This window comes from Coturnix japonica, chromosome Z (genome assembly GCF_001577835.2).
Source record: "Coturnix japonica isolate 7356 chromosome Z, Coturnix japonica 2.1, whole genome shotgun sequence".
In the NCBI taxonomy this organism is placed as follows: Eukaryota; Metazoa; Chordata; class Aves; order Galliformes; family Phasianidae; genus Coturnix; species Coturnix japonica.
In genome coordinates, this window is record NC_029547.1 from 38262428 (window position 1) to 38286354 (window position 23927).

The 23927-nt window shown below is 41.0% G+C and overlaps 1 protein-coding gene across 1 annotated transcript; it reads right to left on the reverse strand.

Moving 5' to 3' along the window:
* Positions 1-8898: 8898 nt before the first annotated feature.
* On the reverse strand, positions 8899-15936 carry ZNF367 (zinc finger protein 367). Its single transcript, XM_015849328.2, has 5 exons — positions 15089-15936; positions 14330-14480; positions 12567-12686; positions 12018-12156; positions 8899-11457 (listed from the first exon to the last, which is right to left on the reverse strand). Exons 1-5 carry the CDS (start codon positions 15437-15439, stop codon positions 11217-11219), a joined length of 1002 nt encoding a protein of 333 aa, XP_015704814.1. The 5' UTR covers positions 15440-15936; the 3' UTR covers positions 8899-11216.
* Between the last annotated feature and the right edge of the window lie 7991 nt (positions 15937-23927).

Genomic DNA, 23927 nt, shown 5'->3' on the forward strand with positions numbered 1-23927 from the left:
CTCTGTTTTACAGATTTGTAAGTGACTGTGTGGGGGGAAAAACAAACAAACAAAAAACCCTAAAAAAAAAACCAACAAAAACAACAACGAATCAAAAAACAATGACTTCTGGCGCTCATTTCACTAGGAAAGTTTAATTCCTTTCCTGGAAATTACCCAAGAACAAAAAGAAGAAAAATATTTTTATTTCCTTTAAGTTTTGCAGAGACTGATGATGGGTCTAAACCAAAACCCTGGATAAGAAGACCCTGGGGATAACACGCAACACCATTCTGTACAGCTGTGAAGAGTTAAGCTCTAGTACAGAGCCTTCCAGGGCACACTGAATTTGTGCTTGGGCCAGAAAAATAGATTTATCTCCAAATTTAAAGACTAAATAATAAAAGAGTAATAAAGACACCTAGTTCTTCCTATGCAGTGAAATAAATACTATATAACTTTTTAAAGAGTATTCTGAAAATAGTTTATTATACAGTTTACAGATTGGGCAATTATGGCACAAATTGGTATGCTAGTTTATTAACAAAATTTCTTGTTTTCTGAACAAAATATGTTTGAAACAGAGTTAAAGTTGAGGGCATAGATAAAAATCAAAAGGCTTAAAAGGAGTGTTACTTTCTTGTTAATCTGAAGTTCTTACTGCAAATTAAAAATAATAATATTGAAAGTGAAAATAAAAATTAATATTAAAATGAAATTAATAAAATTCACAGTTAAAAGTTTTCGAGTTTTTTGTGTTGTTGTTTTTTGGTTGTTTTTTTTTTTAATGTCAACAAGTGGAAATTCTCAGAGAAACAGTATTCATTCTTTGCAAGTGGTAGTTTGAAACATTATTCATTCTCTAAAGACTAATTTAGAATGGCAAAGAGAAATAATGGTGCACAAATTTATGACAAAACAAAACATAAGTTGCATCCATACTTAGGTGATATCTTCCACATTTAACAGGAACAATCTTCTGACAGCCAGAAGTCTCTAACAGAAAAGCAGAAATGTATACCAAGTGTCACATTACTGACACCTTCAGTCAGAAAACCACAATACATTACAGAGTAAAGACAATGTTTGAATTACAAGAAATGGAACAAAAACCATTACTATCTTAGCTTAATGACAATTCATTTCCTGACACTTAAATGGTCTTAAAATTCCAGTATAATCACTGTTACCTACACTGTAACACCTAATTTTACTCCACAAGTAAGGCCAGCCATAACAATAAGGGTCTGAACACTTCTCCAAAATATTTACGTAGAAAAATTCTTCAGTCATTCATTACTTTAAATCTGAACAAGCTGTACTAGTTTTTCATATGCAACAATGTTGCTGAATACCTGCTTTAAATAAAAATCTTAAAAGTCAGATTCCAGATTTCCAGTTATTGGTCTTCTTTTGCTTTGTCCTGACTACCTTTCATCGCTATGTTCCAGAGATTGGATACAAGTCTGACATACATTTACTTTGGCCTAATATCTGTAAATCAGGCTGAGATCCAGGAGGACAAAAGTTCTTATGAATGTACAAAATTGTTCATCCAGCTGAGATTGAATTTTTTTTCTTTCTCTCTCTCTCTCTCTCTCTCTCTATTTTTTTTTTTTTCCCCTGAGGTGTTCCTTCTCTGTTTTTTCCACAGGAATCACTGCAAGAAGCATGGCTAGAAAGCTTCTAATGGCTACCATAATTCTCATCCTACTACAGCCAGTTCAATGGTAAGCACTCCCTATAATAACAAGATTACAAACAGATTACTGTGCAGTGCAACATTCTTTTCTAATTCAATTATTGGCATTGTCCTCAGAATTTGTTTTTTCTTGTTTTTACATACACAAGTTCCTTGTGGATACAGACAGCCAACTGTTGAGCTTAAATTTAAAAATACTGGACTGATTTCTGAAAATTTAGTTGTGCAGACAGCATGATGTATCCACAAGAAACTTCTGTAAGGGAATGTGACTAAAGAAGCCTCCCCAGTACTTCTTAAAACTAAGCCACTTACTACTGCTTAAGTATATATCCTGAAGACCAAAGTTATCTGTAATCATTTTCCCCAGTGTTCCAAAAGAAGAAACTGAACATTCACACAGCAAATAAGTCATATTGTTTTGCAGCTGTTTTAGTATTTCATTAACTAATGTGAAATGGCAGAAACTTAAGGGCAGAGCTAGCTACAGACAGAGCATATGAGAAATCAGTTTTAAATTACTGCCTTATTAACTGAGAGAAATAACCACTTAGCTGAATTGCCATTTCAGTGATTACCAATACTCTAAAATGAAAAACTGTCTTGTTGGGTCCATACTCCCAGTTTTAACAGACAGATTTACTGGAACAATATCAGCTCTGCAGTTACAGAGGAAAAATAGTAAATGACTGAAGCTAAATTGCTTTGTGAAATAGATGTAATCATGTGCAAGCTCTTACAGATAATACCTAGTTTTTCATGCTCTTATAGCATGAAAAAAACTAGTTTTGACTATCCTAAACTTTAAACCATTCAGAGTACTACTATAATAAAATCTGTGAGAACTAGGCCGGTAGTTTAGATAAGTGCAACTATGAAGGAACTTATAAAACATGGTATAAAAATGATTTAATATGATTTAAATAAAGTCACTTCCTCTGTAGTATGGAATGAATTAATGAAAATACTTAAGTTATAGTACAAAAGTTAATTATACAGAAAGCAAATATTTATGCCACTCATGTGACTGAAAGCATCTAGACAGAAATAAAAAATTAGTTGATAATATGCATCTGTTTATTTATAAAAGGTAAAGCAAAACATTAATCAATTAAATAAATAATCAATTAAATTAAATGTTATCTGTTCTTCTGTGGAAACTACATTTTATTTAGTACATGCCCTTATGTGTCCACAGGTATTATAATTAAACAGCTTCCATAGTCTTTTAATAATCAGTGAAAACCTTACAATGCCTTGTCCCACTGCGGAGAATTGAGATTCAAAAACAAGGATTTTGGAGGCCAAGATGACCTGGAAAAATGCATGTCCTATACAAGGATATGCTCAAAAAACACTGGAGCTTTTAAAGTACATAGAGAATCCTTTAGAACAAAAGAACTCTCTGTACCTGTAGTAACATATTCCTTTCCCACCTCTTCAACAGGAAGAATGTGACAGTCACATCTCAAAGAATCAGAAAATGGTTTGAGATTTTCCAGCCTCCCTGCCATGAAAAGGAATATCTTCCACTAGATCCGGTTGCCCAAAACTCCATCCAGTTTCACATCCTGCTGTGAGAAACTGGGTAGCCTGGATTTCTGTTTCATCTTTCACTGTGACCATTTATTACAAAAATAAGTTTATAATATCTGAATCCACTCTTCCTCTTCCCATTCAAATCCACGTAGGCAGCGGAGTGAGTAGCCCGAGTGGTCACTGAAGCTTCTGGTGGGAGCTACTGGCCCATTTCCTAGATTTAACCCAGTCTGGTTATTCATATTACACCCAGTTTTTGTTGTATTTTAATTCAGTCTGGGATACAAGTCATGAGATTACCTTGGATCCATACCAAGGTCTTCCAAAATCTTGTTATGATTTGATTACTTTTTAAAAATTCTTGGCTCACACTTCTATCAAATAGAAAACTTCAACAAGATTAATTGCTGTCCTCCAGCCTGCGGTTTCTAAGTGTTTTCAGACTAAACACTGCCTCCTTAGAAATGCAAGTAAGCACTATCAGTTGTATTTCAGAGAAGGAAATAATAATACAGAGCAGAGTCCTTATTGTCCCAAATAATAACAAAGAAAACAATGGGTACCAGACTTATTTTTTATCACTGTGCTAACTTTATGCTCACTTGCTGTGAATTCTGAACATAAATTAGTACCACAAACCTTCAGTGTATATATAAGACAAAAAAGGACATCAATCCTTTATTCTCATTGAAACATAAAAGTTAATCTTCCCTATATCAATTAGTCTTCCATATTCCCCCTCCTGTAGTTTGTACCTATTATCATCACTTCTGCAGCATCAGAATGTTAGGAAAAGCATCAGAGAAGGGAATAGTATGTAAAATGATGAATATACCTATATAAAAATAGAGTTACTTTTGTTACTTCTCCTAATTACTGTCTTAGTATTGGCTCAGAAAAAATATATATAATTTTAAATATTTAAAAAAGGGTCTCTCAGTTTCCATCCTTCCTTGATACTGAAGCTAAGTTGTGATGATTCACTTGTAACAGTTGCAATAGTACACTAATATGTTACTGAGGAAGAGAAAAAAGATTGAGAACATCTACACAATGCATACCAGAACACATTATGCCATATCCTTAGTTTTTCAATTAACACATGGAGCAACCTTGGGGCGCACCTCTTCTTTGATCTCTGTGTTCCACAGTCACTTACAAAGAGCAAATGCATAAGCAAAATCGTTCTGAGTCATAACCATCTTTCACCTCTTCACTGCTTTCACAGACTGCATAAAGCAATGGTGAACCAAGCCTTGTGATCTTCACAAGATTTCTGCCTCAGAGAGTAGACAGAAACTGAAGTAGAATTCACAGAATTCCTTAAGCACAAATAGCACCAAATATAGGTGAATGAAAAAATTCAGTACTCCAGATTTGCTCATGGCATTCCTTCCTACAAATTAGCTCATGATGTAGATGCATTTATATATTCAGAATATTTCTGAATCTATGAGATATGCGCACATCTGTGGTAACTGAGGGAGAATACTTTTTCCCTCATTCTCACTTGTTTACATTCTCATCAATGCTAAGCAAATCTTCAGTCTCTTCCAAGGAAGGCTTTTTGGCTAACACTTTGACTCAAGAAGTACATTCGCCTCATCCTCACGCTGTGTAGGCTTGCTGTTTTCTCTCAAGGTTAGAAATGAGTATCTCAGTCCTCTTGCCATACTAAAGAAAAGAGAATGAACACAGGTCTCAGACATAACTGATATGGTGTGTGCACACGGTCATTTTACAGGTATGTACTCTTCCGTCCAAAGGATGAAGGAATGCCAGCTAGCAAAAATCAGGAGTGCCTCACAAGAGTCTAATAAACCAGTACCGAATCTCCAAAGAACAGTCATCAGTTGCTTCAGCATTCACATAAGCAGGTGCAAGAGTTCACCAAAACACAAAACATAACATGCCTGAGTCATATTTATTAAAATCAACTCATTCAGTCAGTGTTCTTATTTTCCATACCACTTTTCTCCTTGGAAGCCTTGCAGCTCAGAACTGATCAGATATCATAAAAAGGATAAGCTTAAATTCAAATAGTAAAATGAAAAAACATTACTAATTGCAACAAACCCAACATCCTGAGACAGTGCTTCCTCAGGCCAGTAGTTTCCAAACTATATCACCAAAACAGGCCAAATCAAACAAAATACAACACTGCATACCACTGAGAAACATTCAGTTTTAACAAATAAAGTTCCACCTACCAAATATTTAGCCTACAAAGTTTAACACAGAGAACAAGTAATCTCTACCCATCAACACTCCAGTGTAAGCAATGGATATATTCTGAAAAGAAAACAAAAGTTGTGCATTTACTGAAGTCAATTTACATCTCCAACATAAATTACATTAAGTTACTTTTCTAAGGAAATAGTTTTACTCTAAAATTAGTGCTTAAATTAGCTTCATGAGATACCAGCCTTATGAACAATTTAGCACTGAAATAAAATCAGTACATTTTCTAAGAGTAAGCAAGGCATTGAGACTGATGGGAAAAAAAAAAAAAAAAAAAGAAAGAAAGAAAATTAGCTATTTGACAGTCAAAATAGAACTACATCCATCTTCTTAAAATGTACTTCTTTTTATTCTTTGGAAAGCCAAATTCCACTACTTAAAAGCAATTTTTGCATTCTCAAGCATGCAGGAGCACACTTTAAAGTTACAGTAAAAGCCCTTTCTTACTGATATTAAAGGGCTGCCTCTGCCAAATAAAAGGTATTCAAAGCACTTGGCCCAAATTCAAGCCAGACTAAGTTTAAACTCAGAGTCCACCAACACACCCGCATCAGGTTTTTGGAAAATGAAATTGTCCCCTGTAGAAAGAAGAAGACAAGCTATGGAACTATGTGATCATTTTATCAATGTTTTTTTGGTTTCAAATGCTTTAGCAGCTAAACTGAACAATGACATCATTTCTACTGATTTCTATAAATCAGACATAAAGTGCTTTTCGGGGATGGTCACACAAATCTGAACCCAGAGAATCTGATATCAAATCCAGTTCATTCTCTGCACATATCTGTATAAATAAGTGCCTAGCAAGAGTCTATCCTCCAAGCTCTACAATTTTCCACTATCACAAAACCCCTTGATGTGGTTACTGAGGCCTACAAGAGCTGCTCTGGATGCCTAGAACTGTATTTCTCAAACAAGCACTGTGTCAAGAATACCATATTAACAAAAGAATTACAGAAATATGGGATCATAGAATAGCCTGAGTTGGAAAAGATTCTTAAAGGCCATCTAGTCCAACAATGAACAGAGACCCCCACATCTAGATCAGGTTGCTTAGAGCCTGGTCTGGGAATGTCTCCAGGGATGGGGCATCCACCACATCTCCAGGCAACTTGTTCCAGTCCTTCTGTAAATGCACTCTGAAGTGCAGCAGGAAGGCCATAGGAGTCATAGGTATTAGGAGGGTAAATGAAAGACAGCACTTCTATTTATAACCATACATCTAAACTGTGTTTTTGTTTGCACTTGCAGCTACACCATACAAATGTGGAGATTTCATTCACTTATGTCTCAGAAATCTCTCCAGAACTTTTGGAGCAGTGGGGCTGTAGGAACCCCTAACAGTGAACACACTCTTTATGTAAAATTCAAGTTTACCAATGGTCACACTGTTTTCAAATATTTTTCATGGGTGCATTACAAGAAGCTGCTGATAGTAAGATGAAAATCACCATGAAACAGAAGCATGACTTGCATCATATGTCATTTCTGGGAGATGCAATATACAGTTTTCACATTCAAATAGTACTGAGTGCTAAAAAAATTTGGATTTGCTTTTTTTCTGCCTTTCTTCTTCTGTTTTTTGCTCACAGTGGGCTAAAATACAAGAAAACCAAAGCAAAAATTAAGTAAATTATATTATTGATGAGAATGCAGCTACAGGACTGTGATTCTATATAGAATTCCTCACCAAGTTAAAGGTGCAGGTATTCAGTGTTTGTATGACTAAGAGGCCTTCTCAAGTTCATTTTCTTGGCTACCTGAGAAAAGAAAGGTGCTTCCAGGAAAGTCAGATAGCTGTCAGCATCAGGGACACAGCTGGAAATGCCAAACTTACAGCATGCATACACACACAGCAGTGCACAGAGCTCTGCCCTGACTGATCCACAGAGCCCAGCTCCTACATCCATCGAGAAAGGTCATCTTCACTAGAGTGCTGTGCACTTAACATCTGAATGTACACACTAGAATTTGGCACATGGCTGTGACCCATGCTGGGGAAAACTCCTTGACTGCCAACCCTTGTCTGTCAGTATCTGAATAGTAGCTGACTGTTTACAAGCACCTGGCTACCAAGAAACAAACCACTTCCACATGTGAATGAGCAGTGGTTTTGTCCAAGGGACCTAGTAGATGTCTGAATGGAGGAACTAATCTTCACCCTCCTATGGGAGGGAAAATACGACAGCCGTGATAAACCTGCTGGTCTGCTGTCGGCATAGAGATCACCATGACAACAGCCACTGAGGACTTCCTTAGGACCATCTCTGGGGCTTGTTCACAGTAGGCTCCTCAGGACCCCATCCAGACAGACCTAATCTGGTTCTGTGTACTTCTACAGCTACCTTGCCGGCTTGGTGGGTCCACCAGCACCTTAAGGCACAGGGCACTAAACGGCACCATCGATTTTTTTGCCAGCGAAGCACCACCCCGACACTGGAAATCAGAGGAGCACTTGCACGTTGCAAACCGATCCTCGGCTACCAGAACCTCCCCTCCTCGCCCTGCTCCCCGCGCTGGCGACAGCGCCACACCAGGCAAGCGCTCTTCCTTCCTCGCTCCGGACTCCAGCACCCCGCTACCGCCAGCTGCCGTCGGAGCTGCGCACTGCGCCACTTGGTTCGCGCCGTCGGGGCCCGCGGGGTGCCCGACCTGCCGAAGTGAGGCAACAGCCCTGATTGCGCGATTGCCGCCCCTGTCCTATAGACGCTGAGCAGGCCCTTGCTCACCAACACTATGAGCACATTCCGCAGAAAACTGCCGAGAACACCCTGGACAGCGCAAAGGAGGCTCCCCCCGCAGCGGGCCCGGCCACGTCCAATCAGTATGAGGGCAGCCGCCGCGGCCCGACCCGGCAGGCAGGCCCGCAGCTCTTCCCCTGGTGTCTTGGGGCGTGTAGGGCGGCCGGGACGGGTGAGGAGCCGGTGAGCTCTGCACGCACCCGGTCAGCTCACGTGGCGACGCAGCCCCTCGCCCCATAGTGGGCCCGTGTTGTCACTTCAACAAAGTACTGACTGTGAAAGTATGATACTCACTTCCAAAATTTTAATCCAGTTTCCTCAAGGAAGAGTTCTGTACGAGCAAATAGGAAGTCTAGTGCCTTAGAAACACACACGCTTAGACTGAAATGTTAGAAGCAGCCAAACACAGCTGTGAGCCACCATAGCCCAGATCATTAAGCTGCTCCAGTCAGTCTGCTTAGTTGTTGGAGGCTGCCTCAACACAATAGACTTGGGCTTTATTTTCAAAAATTGTCAATATTTTGTCAAGTGAGAGGAAGAGGGAATGGAGGACAGGACAACAAGTAGGGATGGAAGGGACTCAGAACATGCTCTAGGTAGTGAATACATGTAAAATTTCAATAAACCACCTCTGTTCTGTGACATGTCAGGCTAGTAGTAAAGAAGGGAAAACGGAAAAACAGTACACACACTGACTAAACTTGAAAATTAAACCAAGCTTTTATTCAAAGCAAGTATTGAAGTGAAAACAGTTTTGTTAAATCATGCCAAACAGTCATCTTCAAGAGTTCTTCAATGTAATCACTTCTTAAAATATAAAGCAGTCTTCCACATCTCAATTTTTTAACTTGATATTTTACTAGTAACTTGTCACAATACAAAACAGCTTGAAATGTCTGAATTTTGTCTACATCTAAGTAGAATTCAGCATACTTATCATACTGAAAGAAATACTCTCCAAGTTGACCAAAGCACTACAGCTGACTGGAGGGGAAAAAAAAAAAAAAGTAATCTATTGAAATTTTGACATGATTCTTCAACTGACTGGCAATTAAATGTCCTGTGAAATACCACAATTTTGAGTTACAAATCAGAACAACAGATTAACACTGAGGGTTCATCTGGGATCAGGCTTTTTGACAACTGAGCAGTGAATATCACATTATTTAAAGAATTATAAATCTGTATCCTGAGTTACCCATTTTATATAGGGTCAGGCACCAGGAATGACTATGAAATGTTACATATTTTTCAGCTCAAAAGACTTAAAATGAGCCTGATGACAGCTGAGTTTAGGAGCTGAAAATAGTAGTTAAACCATACAACTAGTACAAAACTAATTATCTTTCATATGCTTTTTAAAAAAATATCCAATGACTTTTTAAGTCAAGTGAATCAACACATAGTGAGAAACAAACTCGGTTAATAGGATTTTCTATCAAGAGACGAACAAAGACAATAATTCAACAGTAGCGGTTTCCTGATGTAAAGAGACCATTCTGGAAAATCTGTAGGCATCTAGTCAGTTTGTTTCTAGTGCTTGGTAACATTTTTCTCTCATTTAAACAAGAGGGAAAGTGGCTTCCCTTCTCATCTGAATTTTTTGACCTTCAGAGGGAAGGAAGGGTTAAGAGCAAGCAGGACAGTAAATGTTTCATATCCCCTAAAGCAGTAGCTTAACTGCAAAAAGAAAAAAAGTTCACTTTCAAAACAATACACTGTTAGCATATCATGATTCTCTTCCAAGCAAAATACAGAAAAGGATTACCATGACACAATGGTATTCCCAGGTATACAACATTCAACAAGTAACAAAATATCTCACTAAACATTTTATATCAGCATTTGAGTTTACTAAGCAGCGTTCCATAACTTCATTTATTTGGGAAATATATGAAATCACACTGATAACACACTTGTAACTATCTTTGGAAGCCTATTTTCTAGTTGTATAGTGAATATTTTTATGCAGTGTTTAACTGATAGCTGTGCTAAAGTTAGTGAACACAAAATCGGCATGTTATCCTTAAGCAAAGCAATAAGGTGGCTTTATGCACAAAAGTACAGGGGCTTCTATGTGCTAATAAACATGTAAAAGCAAGACTTTAAACTTAGTGTTTGCTAATGAGAGATTTAGAATAGTTTACTACAAATCCACAACACCCTGTAAATACCCCCTTATTAACGAAAACAAGTGCCAAATCACTACAGGGTCCAAAGACATCTGAAAAAATATCACCAATTCTTTACTTTTGTCTAGACTTTGCAAGACTAATCATTTTCAGATAAAACCAACAATGTGCAAAAGTTCCTAACATCATGGGTTAGGAATAACAAGTGCTACCAAGAGATTCTGCTGAGATCAAATCAGAAAATGTAAAATAAAGTCAAGCCTCATATCTTGAGCAGTCACAGTGAAGACTGTGAACTATCCCACAGTTTGTCTGCATGAAGCATTTTCTTCCTCTCTACAGGTCACAATAACTAAGCTTTGCCTCCTACTTCGTGACACAAGGTCAAAAAAAAAATTAAAAATTAAAAAAAAGCACTGATATTAGAAAAATAATTTTCATTGATGCTTACAGTATCTTCAGACCTATCACTTAATATAAATTTGCTTAAATAGTTCAGATAAATACTTTTCCTTTTGTCAGCCTTCTTTGGCCACATGTACCATATCATCCTGCTAATCATAAACACTGTTCAGAAAGTGCTTCCTGTGAAAACTGCTTCAAATGACTTAACCTTGCAAAATCTAGCTTCCCACATGAACTTTGTTAACCCTGCATTATGCAGTCTCCTATTTACAAAAATACTTAGAAACTTTACAACTATCTTTAACCTTACAAAAAGTGCAATTCTCTTACCCCATGTTATGGAGCAACAACATTCTTCATAAATTCTACAGAATAGCAGCCTATAACAAGCAAATAAGGTGCTTAGCTTATGCCCAGGATCTAGCTGGTTAAGTGCCACCAGGAAATACATTTTGTATAGGCAAATTCCATTCACATCTACTGTCGCAGAGGTGCCACAGCTAGGTTTGCAAGCTCAATTAGAGCCAAGGCACCATGCATTCGTTCACGCTGTTCCTGGAGGCGGCGACGGTGAGCAGCTGAGTGAGCACTATTTTTCTCTTCATCATCTTCTTCATCAGACTGAAGATATTCCATTGGGTCCTGCTGTTCCTGATCAGCCTTCTGGATTGTTTTACTTTTCAAAGCAGGAGCACGCTGTTCTCTAGTCTCCCAGTACCTACAAAGTCAAACACAAAAAATGCTTTTTAAAATATGTTCAGCACATACAGCAACCATTCAAAACTGGCAAAACACTCATTTTTTAATTTTTCTATTTTTTACCTTGTATATGACAGAACATGGCATTTAGTTTTATCTCTCAGATCTTATAATGGTAGTATTTAAGCTGTCAGAAACCTTTATTAGACATTTTAAATGTGAAGTGCCCAAGCAACATCTGTGATTTATCATGCTTTCACATGGTAACCTCAGCAGGCTACTCATGCATACCCTATTCTTGATCCTCATATAAGTGCAAGGAAGACCTAGCACGTGTTCAAACAAAGAAACAATGAAGCAAAGAAAAAAAGTCTTGTGACAAATCTTGCCTTAAACTAGATTTCATGAGTCTTAGAGGCAAGGCTGGACTGAATAACACAAGAGACATACCAGTTCTGGTTTGTTCTTTGCTAGTTGGTTTTGTGTGTGCATGTTTTCGTGTGTGCCTGCTATGTTTTTCTGCCCCTAAGAATAGAGTGCTTTCTCAAATCACTTTTGTGGTTGTCTAAAGAAACTTACTTTGCTAGCCACTCAGCCACAGCTTTATTGTCAGCAGTCTGCTTTTTGTTCAGTCTGTCAGTAAGCTCTTCCCTCTTCAGTCGGGCATATGGATGTTTGGGGCAGTGGCGGTTTGCATGTGTGAATCGGCTCAAACAGCCTTAGAAAACACAAAATGAAAATAAAAACGTTACAGAAAGCAGTCAACAATCATGTAAGCATAGCATCTATACCATCCAGATGCTACTGAATCCAGCCTTCTTCACTATAGAAAAAGCAAGATTTAGAAAACAGCAACTTTTAAATGCAAGAGTAATAAAACATGCCCAATCATTTCACATTTTATTAATAACCGAGAAGAGTACTGGCAACTTATATAACAACACAAACAATTCTTAGATACATATTTGCATCATCATTCAGATTATTCTAGCTCCTCTCTTCCCTAGAATCTCCCCCAAAGTTAAGAACCAAAAATTTGACAGATTTCTGCAATGTGAATGTGCTTACATTTTTAGTACTAGATGGCTCTCGATTCTGAAAGCCACAAGTTATTATTTGATGGCTCACCATTCTCTGAGCAGACAAAAGGTTTCTCCCCCGTGTGGAGACGCTGATGAGTTTTGAGCTGCCCACTCTGAACAAAAGCTTTCCCGCAATCTGGGTAGTCACACAAATAAGGTCTTTCACCTTAAAAATAAGAACAGATTTGTGAAAGCTGAATATATAAAAGCAGAATTAATCTGAATAGAAAAGCAGACTCAAAGTACAGTTATCAACTTCAGCTTGAGGTTTGTACAAGTAAGCTCTCCATTAACACATTCAGACACTGGTGTGTATTCAAAGAGCCTCAGTGTATCAGACAGCAGAGCTCAGCTTTTCCCCCCACAGACATTCAGCACCGCTGGATAATACCTTTCCCCGAACCCTAAGGGAAAAGCTGAAATGACTTCTTGTTTTATTGTTTTGTTGTTGTTTTGTTGTTTTTTTTTAACTCAAGCTGCTTACACAGCATTACATAAACTTTGTCCTGTGAAAACATGTGCCTACAGAGCAAGAAACACCAAGTTGTAACCACATAAGAATTACGATTAACATGGACTTAACTAGAGTAACTGAGATTAAGAAGTTGCAGAAATATAAATAAAACTACTGAGTTTAAGTAGACTGCTTGAAAAAAGTTTTAATGATAAAGTGGAGGTAACACTAAAAACTTAATCAAGATACAGAAGTTTTCTACCATCTATTAAAAATGATTTCTCCATGCAAACTCTGATGAGAAGAACTGAGTTAAATAACAAGCATCTTCTTCCTGACTGAAGAGAATCTGATTGCATTCTACTACGCAAAGGAGCTCCGTGCCAACACTGCTCAGAAAGGATGACAAAACAAAGGTAACAATGACTAAGTCAAAAGAGTAACATCAGGTTAAGTTCAGCTCAATTAAGCCATTCATGTTTAACATACAAGTTCAACAACTAACTCCAGCATGTGAAATGAAAGCCTCAAGAGGATAAGGAATTTTGCGCTTAACTTTGGTAACTAGATTAGCCTTACACGCTTGAGTCAGCAAAAAAACAACAAAACAAACAAAAAATCTGTAGGAGCCAAGATTTCTTCTTTTTCCATTTAACTACTGATTATGTTGGTGTACAGTATCATAGCTCACATTTCTTTGCAAAAGTGAAAAATCACAACATGAAGGGGAAACAAGTACTTGCTAGATATAAAAACATGTATCTTTTCCTTCTACTTTGCCTGGGTATTGAATGAGATGATACCGGATCTTAATTTAATCACGCTACTTTTAGAACTTCTCTGTATGCTCAGATCTGTAAATTAACAGTAATTACCTGTGCTCCAGAAAGTAGATACTAGCAGATACAACTGTAGAGTCATTTTACTTCAACCTTAAGCTACCCAGTGCTACACTGTAAAAGCTACCTGCCATTTTTAAAATAATTCCTCCTCTTCCAGTACTTGATCAGTACTTGAAAAGTGCACAAGCAAGAAGGAAACAGAAATCTCAGCAGAGAGAATAAGAGTAAAATAAATCCTACCATGAACAGCATGCCAAGCTTAAGAAGCATCTTCCCTCTAAGAGAATCCGTGGAAGAAGATAAAAAAATTTCCAGTATGTGTTTGCAGTGCTATAGCCAAACTGCTGCTATACTCACCTGTCACAAAGAAAGGCTGCAAAGACTTTCCCTTGCTTTCACAAAAATGGAAGAGAAGCGTAACTGGTTTAACCATTACACTTGCAAGCTGATGACTGAGGTGTTTATTACATTTCCTCCTCAGCTGCTTGGTCACCTGTTAACCTCCTCACTTACCAGTGTGAGTGCGTTTGTGTGCCTGCAGCGACTTCTCTCTGGGAAACACCCTGTTGCAGATGTTACATCGGATCCTGCTAGAGGAGTGCTCTCCTTCATTTATCAGCTCCCGGACCGTGTCCGCTCTTGGTCGGCCACGCCGTAAGCCATCCTGTGAGAAGAGAAGCAGGATGTTGAAGGGCTGTGCTTCCCCAGAAGCCAGAAACAAAGCTAAATGAGAAGCCACCTTCACAAACAGCGCCTTTCTCGCAGCTATCTTAAGTTAATGACATCGGGTAACTTAGGGACTTTATAGTTCCAACAGTTTAGCTCTTAGCCACACCCTCTAAAGAGCCCCAAGAGGCGCTCCCACCCCTAAGAACTATTCTGCCTTCAGCAGAGTGGTTCAGAGAGGACGAGCACAGAACAAGGCCCCACCGCCCACAGCACAGGGGCTCTTCCACAGTTCGTCGGAACCGTGGTTCCAACTGCGGTTCGTTGGCGCCGTTCAGGGAAGGCGGGTTCAGCAGGTAGGGGCCGCTCCCGCCGCGCCCGACACTACGGCCGTTACTCCCGTGAGCGCGACCGTTGTGGGCGTCCCCATTGGGCCCCGCTGACCCGCCCCCACGGGTGGTGCCCCCGCAGCGCGCGCGATCGTGCCGGAAGTGATCTCATTTTAAATCTCCGGGAGGCGGGGGAGGGGCGGCGGCCCGGGGCCACCCTTTAATTCCGCCGGCGCCCTCCCGCCGCCCGCACCCTCTCCGTCGTGGCGGTCCTTACCTTCAGGTGCTGGTGCCGTCCACCGCCGTTCAAACTGCCGGACTCCTCATCGTCCCGGCTGGGATCCCCTGCCACAGCGCCGCGGGGCTGCTGGACGGGCGAGAGGACGGGGGCGGCGGCGGACCCTCCGGGGCTGAGAGTGACGTTGTGCGCGTTCTCGCCCCAGCGCCACGGGTAGACCATGAAGTCGCTGAAGCCGGGGCTAGTAGGGACAGCCGGGGAGGGCGCTGGCTCCTCGCCACTCCGCCGCGGGGGCGGCTTGATTGGAGTGGTCTTGATCACCGACACCAGGATACGCTTGGGTGAGTCCTGGCAAAGGACTACTGGCGGGCCCAGTGGCCGCTCCGACATGGCCGCACTGACTGCTGCGGGAAAGGGATTGTAGGCGCGGAGAACTCTCTTCGCCCACGCCGCAGGGAAGAATGGAGAGACACGGAGTTCCCTGCTTGGCACCGCCCGGCAGCGCCTCAGCCACTCATCGCCAACTTTCGGCACCTTCTTCCCTTTCCGCGGCCACCCCCGAGCGGACCCGCGCAGTCAGCAGCGGCCCCCAGCCATCGCGAGAACCACGGCACCCCCGCACCTTTTCAAAGCGGCGCCGACCCCAGTCTCAGTTCGGTCCCAGCAACGCGCAAAGAGCTGCCGCTGCCTCCAACGCCGCAGCCCCTCTGCACCCGCACAGCCCGGGATTTTCCCGCGTTACATTTCGCGCCTGGGCGTAGCCAATCACTGAGCCCTTTTCTGGCGTCACCGAGCAGCGGCTCGCATTAGCCAATCGTACTGCGAGAAGCCGGAGGACCCGCCCCCTGAAGGCGTGGCCCAGGCGGGACTCGGCCTCTGCTCTGCAGCCCCATTGGTCCGGCGCCCGGCCCACCGCCACAATTCGAAACTGAGTGGGCTCGCGGGCCGCTAGTCTGCCGCGCTGCGCCGCGCTTGTCTCCCTCGCTGATTGGCCCGCAGTGAGAGAGTGGGTGAGACCAAAGTAGAAGGCGTGGCCAATCGCCCTCTTCAGTTTGGCGCGCGCTGTTGTTGTTGAGCTTCACGGGCCGCAGCGTGCGTGCCGTTTAAAGGGGCCGCGTCGCGCGGGACGGGGTAGAAGCGCGCGCAGCGGGTGGTAGCAGCGGGGCCGGGCGGGCAGAGTAGCGCTTTGTGAAAGGCGACCGTTATGGCGGTTGGGGTGGGTGCTGGCCTTTGAGGGGTGCCAGGAGGTCCCTGAGCCGTGGGTGTTACTTTTTTTTTGATGTATTTTGTGCTCAGAGTTTCAGCAGGTTACTCATGTTAGCACGTTAGTGTTTGTGGGTCTGTCTTGTTTCTAGTTTGATACAGCTGTTTTAGGTACATTTATACCCAGTATCCCAAGACCTATGACAACTTTGCAACCATACACAGATAGCAGCGCCCAGACTGCAGCTGCCAGGCTGCTCCTGGCACAGCAAGAGAAGATTTGTATCCATGTGAGTAATGACAGTGTGTCTGAACAGTGAAAGATGTGATGATGAGGAGGAATAACCTGAAAAGTAGTTATATGTATACATTTTGCCTTATCTGGTAAAAGCATGTCATATAGTGTGGAAGTTGTGAAATCTGAAAGCCACTATATTTCATGTACTCAGTCCTTTACAAATCTGATTATTTGGAATGGGAAAAGGTCTTGTTTTCATCAGATACAGAAGTACCATTTATTTTATGCTGTTTTCCTGTGTTCTTAACTAGTGCTAAAATTCAGGACACGCTTTACGTAGGATTTGGTGGCAGCCTTTTGGTATGAAGCTAACCACTAAGATGAAGATAATGTGCTGGTTACTGTGCTATCACTCTAAGTTGTACCAGTTGCAGATTATGAAATCAGTAACTAATATTACTTACATCACTGGCTAAATTTTGAGATTAGTGTCAGATAAACAGAGTAGCCATGAAGCTGGAGTGGAAAGAAAACACAGCAGTATGTAACTTTCATTTCTAAAATGACTGAACAGGTTTCCACATGTTTGGATCTACTTAAAGCTTTGAAGACAACCTAAAGAGGATTCTTGTAAGATAACAATGTTTATGTGGGGAAAATAATGAGTTTTTATAAGAGTAGTTGCATCCCAAATGCAAACTGAATACTCCTCATAGTTTTCCAAACACATGTAAGTAATGCTTCAAGTAGTACATGTACCTCATGAGAAACTCCTGTGACTGACAGAATGAATACTGTGGCACAGCATAAAAAACTGTACATATTGTGTGGTACAGATAGAAGTATGTCACTAAATATCTCCCAACTGCTAGAGAAAGAAATGTGCATAGAATGTGCATAGCCTCAAGGGATTTAAGCATTCTACTTTTCCGTACATACAATCATACATATAAAGATAATGGCTGCATTATATAAACATGTAACTAGGCCACATTATATAAAAGCAATTCTAAAATAGTCATCTGAGCTATAACATCTTAACAGATTAAATGTATTTTCTCTTGGTACCATTTTGATCATAAGCTATTAACTTAATTTGTAAAAGCTCTAATATTATAGTTAATGTATTTATAGTAACTGTTGAGTCATGATTGATCACCTGGGGAATGGACAGAGTCAGCCCTGGGAGCACAGGTAAAGGCAAATCAGCTGTGTGACCAGAAGGGGTGGAGCCTGGCTGCATCTCTCTAAGGCATCATTTAAAGGCTAATTGCCACTGGGGACAGATATCCTTCTGAAGATTCCTCCTTGGTGAAGCTTTCCCCTGCAAACCTAGAATCTTCTGATACAGGTGAGCAATCTTCTTCCCTTCCTTTATAGCACCTTTCTATTGTGCCAGTCCTTTCATCATTGCATCTTTGTTGTAATATCTTTTCTATTGTATTGATCTGTCCAATTGCTACAATGTAGGAACAATAAAATGTTTTCTCAAAACATAATACGTGCTTATCATCAGATCAAATCTTATTGAACACTGATACAAAGTACACCTTTTATTACAACGGTGAACAAAAACAGTGAAAGGATAGGCAGTAAGCATTTGGAACAATGGAGAAGATCTGTGTTCTATTGTAAAGCAAACAACAGTGATGACACAAGCTTTATTTGAGATACAGGAACCATAGGACAAGATATCAAAGGAGGGGTGAATTAATTTCTCTCAGCAACAGTTTGGGGGAAAAAAGGGTGAGCTGAAGTGCAGCCTTCTCTGGTTCGGACTCTGGCTCCAGAAGGAAGAGGAGGGGCATGGGAAACCCAGGTAGACTCAGACTGCATATGTGCTCCTGGAAGCACTGTTGGATTGGGGTGTGAGGAAGGGTGGTTCTAGGCTCCCTCAGCTGCAGCAGGTGCTCAGGTGCTTGTGTACTGGTTCAGGCTGTAACCTGTCAACTCCTCTGTATCTATCCATCTAGTTAGATTCAAGAAGAGTATCGTGATTTGGGAGTCTAAAGATGCTGAACTCTCTCAGAACTTAAAATTACATCTAATTCTCCTGGCCTGGTAAATGCTGTGGTTCTCACACTGCCTCTCTGAAGAATACTTCAGACATTTCTAGGGATGCTCTAAAATTCTAAACAGAAAAATTTGGAGAGTTCTGGTCTTTAGGTAGAAAAAAAAGTGCCAATATGCCAAAGGATGGTTACACCTTCAAGCAACCTTGTCACATGCTGTAAAATAGACTCACATAATAACTGTAGTCATAGTACCTCTTATTCACCTGTTCATTATTACATTTTCCAAGTACTGCTTTTATATCAAGTCAGCTGTCCTTTTAAGACAATATTTTCTGTGTGTGTGCTAGTAGCTTATTTGAAGCCAGTTACCGAATGTTCTAGAGGGCGGAAAATGAAACAAGACTTATCTTTTGAAGGTGGTAGAAGAATGATGGTTAAAATAAGCAGGTCCCTCTCCACTAATGTAGCTTTGTTAAGCTCAGTTTAAAACTTTATGTAATTAACTGAGTTCCATAGAATCACATTGCTGGAAAATGCATGTAATAACTAGATCCAAAAAGTGACCCAGCATCACAGTCTCTACCAGGCCCTCTACCCCCTTGAGCTGTGTGATCCCTTTGGGATGTTTCTGTTTAAGGCAGGGGGCATTTACACATTGGAAAACCAGAGTCTGTCAGGAGAGAGTGGCTGTATAAAAGGTAAAGAAAGGACAAGGAGTCCTTTCTTAGGACTGGCTTAGCTGCAAAGGACAGAGGAACATTGTCCCCTGTAATTAGGCACTTGTGCCCTTTAAAAAAGTAAATTAATCAAAAGGTCATCTGGTGAAAATAGAAGCCAAAGACATACAAAATTTAGTTAGTATTCAAAGGCAAAACAAGTCTTGCTCCCAGTACAAAGCCCTTTGTGTAAACATTGCAGGAAGGTGGAAAGAGCCACCTAAGCGAACAATTTGCATACCCCAACATCAGGATCATATATGGGCTAACAAAGACCCCTTGCAACAATCCCTTTATTGACAGAAGCAAGTGCAGTGTTAGATTTAGTATGCATGACAATCCTGAGAATAGGTAGGAAGTTCACTGAAACTGTGTGCAAATTTGTAGTTTAAGTACATATAATAAGGATGAGTTAGCTCTGGGGCGTGCATGCTGGGTGGAGAGATCCCCACATGCCCAGTGTTGCAAAAAAACTGTCAGCTTTCTAAACCATCGTTTGATTTGAAGAGTTTTCTTTGTTATGACTGTCAGTAACAAAATTATGTATTCAATGTCTGTACATTCTTATGAACCTGCTGTTCTGCACGCATGAAAAGCAACTTACAGTGAGAATCAGGATAGAGAAGCAACTTTGACACACAGCGGTTATCACGACTGAGTGACCTGTCAGAAGGTAAGGCACTGGTGTGCTGAACTGCAAATATGAGATGAAGACATCAAGTGCAACACTGTCATCATAGAACTCCTCTTGCCATTGTGTATTCAGTGTACCTTCCAAATATTCAGACAGAAGGCTTGGTTTCACATCGGATGTTACACTTAAGTATTCTTAGTCCGTTTTTTTTGGGGGGGGGGGCTGTTGTTTTTTTTTTTGCTGTTTTTTAGTGTAACTTCACATTCTCACACTGACTGTGTAGTGAAAACTCACAAATAGATATAACAGGTTCTCTTTACTATCCTATACCAAACTTTTAATAAATTTCAATCAGTGTTGGAAATCTGCAGTACATAAATTTTATTTTGATTCATTATTCAGAGAATAGAGAAAGAAGAACATTTTTTTTTTACAGGTTTACATTTACTTTAGAAAATATATCCTTTACTTGTTGATTCCTAACTAGTAAAATTTTTAGCTGTCACTGTAGCATTTCTATGAGGAGTTGTACTTCTTGCTGTTTCTTCAGAAACTTTGTGGAAACAAAACTACGTTTCATAACTTTGTCTAGGTAAACACTTATTACATGGTATTCTATTCCCATATCATATTCATGAAAATACTTTAGAATTTTGTTGCTGTTAGTTCTGTTGTGACTAGCTGCTTTTCTCAGTTAAGCTGAGCTCTGTGATGATAACACATATTCTCTTTGCTGAGTTACAAGAATTTCCTGCTTTCTTTTACATTATGTTGGAGCCTGGGAGATCAGATCCAACTACTAGAATTTTATACAGCTCTTTTAAGCAGTCCTTCCTTACTTGCTGTTATTACTATTGATGCAAACCTATTTATGATGTCTGGAATGAGGAAGAAGATATAATGAGCACAGTCTAATAATCTAAGTTTTTTTTCTGCAGCCAGTAGTGCAGTTAGGATGACATGCATTGCATAAACTGAGCCAGATGAAAGCTACGGATGAGGCACAAAGTCTTCAGGCCCTGGGCTAAGGCAGGACCTGTTTTGTTTCATGAGGTACACTAGGCCTCTCTTAGAGACAGGAGAAGGTGGCTGACAGCTCTGAATTATCAGCAGGGGCTTTCTTGGTTTTGAGGACCTGTGCTAAGGATAAGATGAAGTTGAGAACAGATGGTGTGTACAAAAAAGTTATCAACATGCATTCTCAAAATAGAGAAAGCAATCCATGACTGCTGGAACAGAGCATCTTCACAGAAATCACTGTCTGTCCCTTTGCTGGCTATGGAGCCCTGAAAGCCATGCTGATAGCACTCATTGGGTTGCTGTAGCTGATAAGGCAGTGCAGGGATGTTGGATCTGTGCCTGGTGTGGACATGCACTGGGGCCTCCAGGAGCTGCTGGTATCGGTCATGGGCATCAGAGGTGCTAAGGGCACTTGTAGCACCCAGCCAAATCCGGCAATGACCGATATTTCTGCTGCAGTTAATGGGACTATTTGCATGTAGTCTGTAAACTGTTTATGGGCTGATTTTGCCATGTTCTGTGACTAGTGGGGCAGAGGGACCTGCAGATCCATGCCCTGGAAAGGGATAAGGGAAAAGGATAGAGAGATGGGCCTAAAACAAAACAGTGGCAATGATCTGAGGAGAAACAAACTAATTTACTAAATAAGATATTGGAATGCAAGATAACACACTATAATACAATATAATATAATTAGAATTGAAGCTAATAAATCAAATAGAGTGTCTGAAAGCTGAAAGCCTTACTCTAATGCTGTGATGAGACAGCACCCACAACAGAGATGAGCCAGATGACTGGAAGGGCTGTCAGGTAACATACCAAGACCTATTCTGTTCTCCCTGAGCAGAAATAACAGCAGAACAACAAGCTTTCCTCTGGGGAATGTAGTAGTTCTTCTCTTCTGGGACAGGTACCCAGACCTGGAACATTAACTTTTCAACTTTTAGTGCACTACATTATGTTATGAGGTGGAATACCAATAACCAAAAATCATAAAACCATGACGTAGTCTTATGTGGCTGGGTTGTAAGTGGAAGCAGAGGATCTCCACTCAGTATTTCTGCTGAATGGAACAAATCTCACAGTTGGAGGAGACCAACTTAAAGATTATCCAGTTACAACCCCTTACTAAGAGTGGTTTACAGTTCACTAGATCAGGCTGCTCAGTGCCACATCCAACCTAGCTTTGAATGCCTCCAGGTATGGGGTATTCACCACACTCTCTCCAGGCAGCCTGTACCAGTGCCTTACCACTGTCAAAGCTGTATATCTCCCTGCAATGCTACATCTGTGAGCTGCCCGGTATTACTGCACACATTTGTTGAGGTGCAAGAACTGTATTACCACTGCAGTTCCAAGTAGAAAGAAGGAAGTTAGAGCCTCTACAGCATTTCTGGTCCATCATTTGCCTGCTGCTGGGGAGCACCCCATTCCTCTGGAACATCCTCAAATCACAAAATACTTTCATAAAGCAATTAGTTATGTCTTTCAGCTGCTCAGGCTGCTCTGTGTAGTGCTGTGCCTGCATTTCAGCCTCCTGACCTGGAAGGTTGGAATGGGTAGCAGAATAAACTCCCCAAAATTCTGTGTGGAGACAGCTAAGTAACCTACTCCATCCAGACTGCCACAAGTCCTTGAGCCAGATAAGTTCCAAGGGTGCTGATGGAACTGTTGGGGATGACTGCCAGTCCACTTCCTATCAGTAATTCTGGTGAACTGGAGAAGTCCCAGATGATGGGAGGTTTGCCAGTTTGACTCTTATCTACAAGAAGGGTAATAAGGAGGATCTAGAGACCTACAGGCCTGTCAGCCTGACCTTGCTGCTAGGGAAAGATATGAAGCAGATCATTTTGAGTGCAATGACATGGCATGTGTGGGACAACCAGGGGAGCCACCTTTTCTTGTGCCCTCTTCTTGTTCCACCTTTGTCCATTCAGAAGTGTTAATGTTGTTTTTAAGGGATCAGGGAAAAAACCAACATAAACAGGTTTTTTTATTATTATTATTTGATAACTTGGATCAATGTGGCAACTTCATTTGTGATTACTTTATTTTATAAAAGTTTATTTTTCTATTTCATGTAACAGTCAAAATTTTTAGTGCTAAAAATGAAACCTAGTGTGGGTTCCTGAAAGGCAGGTCCTGCTTGACCAGCAAGATCTTCTTCTGTGACTGGCTGATCTGTCACCTGATGGATGAAGTAAAGATGGTGATGTAGACTTCAGTAAAGCCTTTAACACTGTCTTTCACAAAATCCTCCTAGCAAGGCTGGCAGCTTATGGCTTGGACAGGTAGATACTTTTCTGGGTAGAAGGCTGAGTCCAGAGAGTGATGGTGAATGGATGTATGTCCAGCTGGTGGCTGGTCATGAGTGGTACTCCCAAGGGGTCAATATTGATGCCCATCCTGTTCAATATCTTTATTGGTGACCTGGCTGAGGGGATCAAATGCACCCCCAGTAAATTTTCAGGTGACATCAAGTTGAGAAGAAACATTCATCTGCTTGGGGGTAGGAAGGCCCTACAGAGGGGGCTGGGCAATTTGAATCAATGGGTTGAGGCCAATTGTACAAGGTTCAACAGGACTCAGCACTGGATTCTGTGCTTATGTCACAACAGCCCCATGCAGTGCTACAGGCTTGGGGCAGTATGGCTGGCAAGCTGTAAGGAAGAAAATGATTCCAGACCATCAGCTGATAGCTGGCTCAACAACCAGCATTATATCCAGGTAGCCAAGGTGGCTAATGGCATTCTGTCCTGTTTCAGAAATAGTATTGCCAGCAGGAGCAGGGAGGTGATTGTTGCTCTGTATTCAGCTCTGGTGAGGCCACACCTTGAGTGCTGCGTTTTGGGCCACTCACAAAAAGAAAGACATTGAGGAGCTGGAGCTTGTCCAGAGAAGGGCAGCAAAGCAGTGAAGGATCTGGAGCACGTCTTATGGGGAACAGCTGAGAGAACTGGGATCGATCATTCTATGATTCACCCCTCCCGCCAGCTGGTCAGCGGGCAATTATTGGCTCTGCAGGTCGCTGCATTCTAATTGGCTGCAGCAG

What these genes read in the sequence shown, in the direction of transcription:
- ZNF367 (XM_015849328.2), bottom strand. Translation starts at nt 15,439, where the DNA reads ATGTCGGAGCGGCCACTGGGCCCGCCAGTAGTCCTTTGCCAGGACTCA. An exon ending in GACGGCACCAGCACCTGAAG is followed by an intron (nt 14,481 to 15,088) that starts GTAAGGACCGCC and finishes CTCTTCTCACAG; the next exon opens with GATGGCTTACGGCGTGGCCG. An exon ending in ACACAAACGCACTCACACTG is followed by an intron (nt 12,687 to 14,329) that starts GTAAGTGAGGAG and finishes CTTATTTTTAAG; the next exon opens with GTGAAAGACCTTATTTGTGT.